Consider the following 3,603-nt stretch of genomic DNA (forward strand, 5'->3'; position numbering starts at 1 on the left):
GATGGGGATTACTCTGCTGTGAAAGAGGGAGGAGGCGGAGCTGAGCTGAGGGAGAGAGATGCTGTGAAAGAGGGAGGAGGCGGAGCTGAGGGAGATGGGGATTACTCTGCTGTGAAAGAAGGAGTAGGCGGAGCTGAGGGAGAGAGAGATGGGGATTACTCTTCTGTGAAAGAGGGAGGAGGCGGAGCTGAGCGAGCGAGCACTGCCTCATAGTACTGGGGGGTAAATATGGACCTCACCAACCCCTCTTAAATATTCACACACTTTGGAGTTGACATGCTGGAGACACACATGCACACAACCTGTGGTGCCACAAAAACACATACCGACACTGGGTTTAATGTAGCTGGTAAAGGGAGCAAAACCCCCATTAGTGCTAATGCACCGTCTCACTGCAGCAGTTAGACACACACACACGAGACATACACTGCAGTCACACACCCTTGAGACACACATTGCAGTCACACATTGTGTGTGCGTGCGCGTGTGATTTTTTTTACTATCCTTGTGGGAACCAGAAGTCCTCACCAGGATAGTAAAACAAGGAAAATCTTGGACATTTTGCCAATCCCCACAAGGAAAAAGGCTATTTATAGACTTAGGGGTTAGGTTCAGGGCTACAATTATGGTTAGGTTTAGGGGTTTGTGGTTAGGGAAAATAGGATTTTGAATGGGAATCAATTGTTTGGTCCCCACAAGGATAGTAAAACAAAGGTGTGTAGCATGCTTGGTGGAGCAAAAATGCTAATTACTATCTGTCATTTCATACCAATGATGAAATCAGAGACACACTAACACAAACAAACAGGTAGTAACACTTGTGTGCAAGCTTGCGTTTGCCTACCCATGCTTATGTTCCACACACACATACCTTCGCTGCCTGGGGCAGGGGGTACAATAGTGCTGCCCTGAGCAGTGGGTACCATACCTGCAAGAGTTATGGAAGGGTAAACCAAGTCAATTGGGAGTGTGTGTGTGTAGCCTTAATCCAGCTATAGATAGTACTCCAAGAGAATGGGGAATAGCGTGACTGCAGTATGTGTGACTGCAATGTATGTCGTGGTGTGTGTACATGTATGTATGTATGCATGCATGTACACATTTGTGTGTCTACGCATGCGTCTGTGTGTGTCTTCACCCAGGCTGCGGTTGCTGAGGTATTGTCGGAGGCTGACGTTTCCCAGCTGTGTGGGTCTGACGCAGCCCACCTCCAGAGATACAGCTGTGCTCTCCCCTCGCACTTCCATCCCCCCACACACACACTGCACCTTCAGCACCAGCACCGACACCTGGGGAGAGAGAGAGGGAGGGAGGCATTAAGTTGGATAAGAGAGTCTGCTAAAATGAATAAAAATTTAAGTTAATTCAATCAATTCAGAAAGCGGGGTAAAATTAGTTCAGGAAATGAAAAATGCTCATGTGTACTCATGCATGTGTGTGTGTGTATATATATATATATATGTATGTACAGTGCTTTCGGAAAGTATTCAGACCCCTTGACTTTCCACATTTAGTTACGTTACAGCTTTGTTCTAAAATGGATTAAATAAAACATTTTCAATCTACACACAATACCTCATGACAAAGAGAAAAGGTTTTTAGAATTGTTTGCAAATGTATAAGACATAAAAAACAAATACTTTATTTACATAAGTATTCAGAACTTTTGCTATGAGACTCGAAACTGAGCTCAGGTGCATCCTGTTTCCATTGATCATCCTTGAGATGTTTCTACAACTTGGAGTCCATCTGTGGTAAATTTAATTGATTGAACATGATTTGGAAAGGCACGCACCTGTCTATATAAAGGTCCCACATTTGACAGTGCATGTCAGAGCAAAAACCAAGCCATGAGGTCGAAGGGATTGTCCGTAGAGCTCTGAGACAGGATTGTGTCGAGGCACAGATCTGGGGAAGGCTACCAAAACAGTTCTACATCATTGAAGGTCCCCAAGCACACAGTGGCCACCATCATTCTTAAATAGAAGAAGTTTGGAACAACCAAGACTCTTCCTAGAAATAGCCGCACGGCCAAACTGAGTAATCAGGGGAGAAGGGCCTTGGTCAGGGAGGTGACAAAGAACCCAGAGTTCCTCTGTGGAGATGGGATAACCTTCCAGAAGGACAACCATCTCTGCAGCACTCCACCAATCAGGCCTTTTTGGTAGAGTGGCCAGACGGAAGCCACTCAGTAAAAGGCATATGACAGCCCGGTTGAAGTTTGCCAACAGGCACCTAAAGACTCAGACCATAAGAAACAGGATTCTCTGGTCTGATGAAACCAAGATTGAACTCCTTGGCCTGACTGCTAAGCGTCACATCTGGAGGAAACCTGGCACCATCCCTACGGTGAAGCATGTTTGTGGCAGCATCATGCTGTGGGGATGTTTTTCAGCAGCATGGACTGGGAAACTTGTCAGGATCAAGGCAAAGATGAACAGAGCAAAGTGCAAAGAGATCCTTGATGGAGTCCTGAGTGCTCTGGAGCAAGTTCTCAGACTGGGGCAAAGGTTCACCTTCCAACAGGACAACGACCTTAAGCACACAGCCAAGAAAACACAGGAGTGGCTTCGGGACAAGTCTCAATGTCCTTGAATGGCCCAGCCAGAGCCCGGACTTGAACCCGATCGAACATCTCTGGAGACCTGAAAATAGCTGTGCAGTGACAATCCCTGTTCAACCTGACAGAGCTTGAGAGGATCTGCAGAGAATGTTAGAAACTCACCAAATACAGGTGTGTCAAGCTTGTAGCGTCATACCCAAGAAGACTCGAGGCTGTAATCGCTGCCAAAAGGTACTGAGTAATGGGTCTAAATACTTATGTAAATCAGTTTATTTTTAATACATTTGCAAAAATTTCTAAACCTGTTTTTGCTCTGTCATTATGTGGTATTGATGAGGGGGGGAAAAAACTATTTAATCCATTTTATAACAAGGCTGTAACGTAACAAAACGTGGAAAAAGTCAAGGGGTCTGAAAGCTTTCCGAATGCATTGTATAGTGTGCGTGTATGCATGTGTGTGTACAGCACGGTGTCTGTTCATGTGTCAATGCCTGAATGTGAGCATACATTTCCTGTGCATGTGTGTATTACCATGTCTTTGGTGGGTTCATCGATGCTCTGGGAGGTGGCACTGACAGTATCTGGTGAGCCAGCACCGTCCTGCTCCCCTGTGACCATGGCCGCTACTGCTGCTGCCTCCTTGGCAATTTCTGTGGCACTCTGCTCCCTCACCACATCCTTAAAGCCTGAGATGGACACGTCGTCTGCGGACACAGAAATAATTAAAATTGGTTGTCTGCTACCAATACATTGATAAAAACCAGACACAAAACTAAACTCAGCAAAAAAAAGAAACGTCCCTTTTTCAGGACCCTGTCTTTCAAAGATAATTCGTAAAATTCCAAATAACTTCACAGATCTTCATTGTAAAGGGTTTAAACACTGTTTCCCATGCTTGTTCAATGAACCATAAACAATTAATGAACATGCACCTGTGGAACGGTCGTTAAGACACTAACAGCTTAAAGACGGTAGGCAATTAAGGTCAAAGTTATGAAAACTTAGGACACTAAAGAGGCCTTTCTACTGACTCTGAAAAA

General features: G+C 45.0%; 1 protein-coding gene across 1 annotated transcript in view; it reads right to left on the reverse strand.

Annotated features, from left to right (window-relative positions):
• Positions 1-935: 935 nt before the first annotated feature.
• LOC112077220 (bridge-like lipid transfer protein family member 3B) overlaps positions 936-3,603 on the reverse strand; it is a gene marked incomplete at its 5' end in the record, with an annotated part of 32,545 nt that continues 29,877 nt past the window's right edge. The window contains 2 exons of the mRNA XM_070441607.1: positions 936-1,289; positions 3,095-3,267. Coding sequence (XP_070297708.1) covers positions 993-1,289; positions 3,095-3,267 — 470 coding nt within the window. The remainder of the gene's footprint in view (positions 1,290-3,094; positions 3,268-3,603) is intronic.

Source organism: Salvelinus sp. IW2-2015, unplaced genomic scaffold, assembly GCF_002910315.2.
Source record: "Salvelinus sp. IW2-2015 unplaced genomic scaffold, ASM291031v2 Un_scaffold4391, whole genome shotgun sequence".
In the NCBI taxonomy this organism is placed as follows: Eukaryota; Metazoa; Chordata; class Actinopteri; order Salmoniformes; family Salmonidae; genus Salvelinus; species Salvelinus sp. IW2-2015.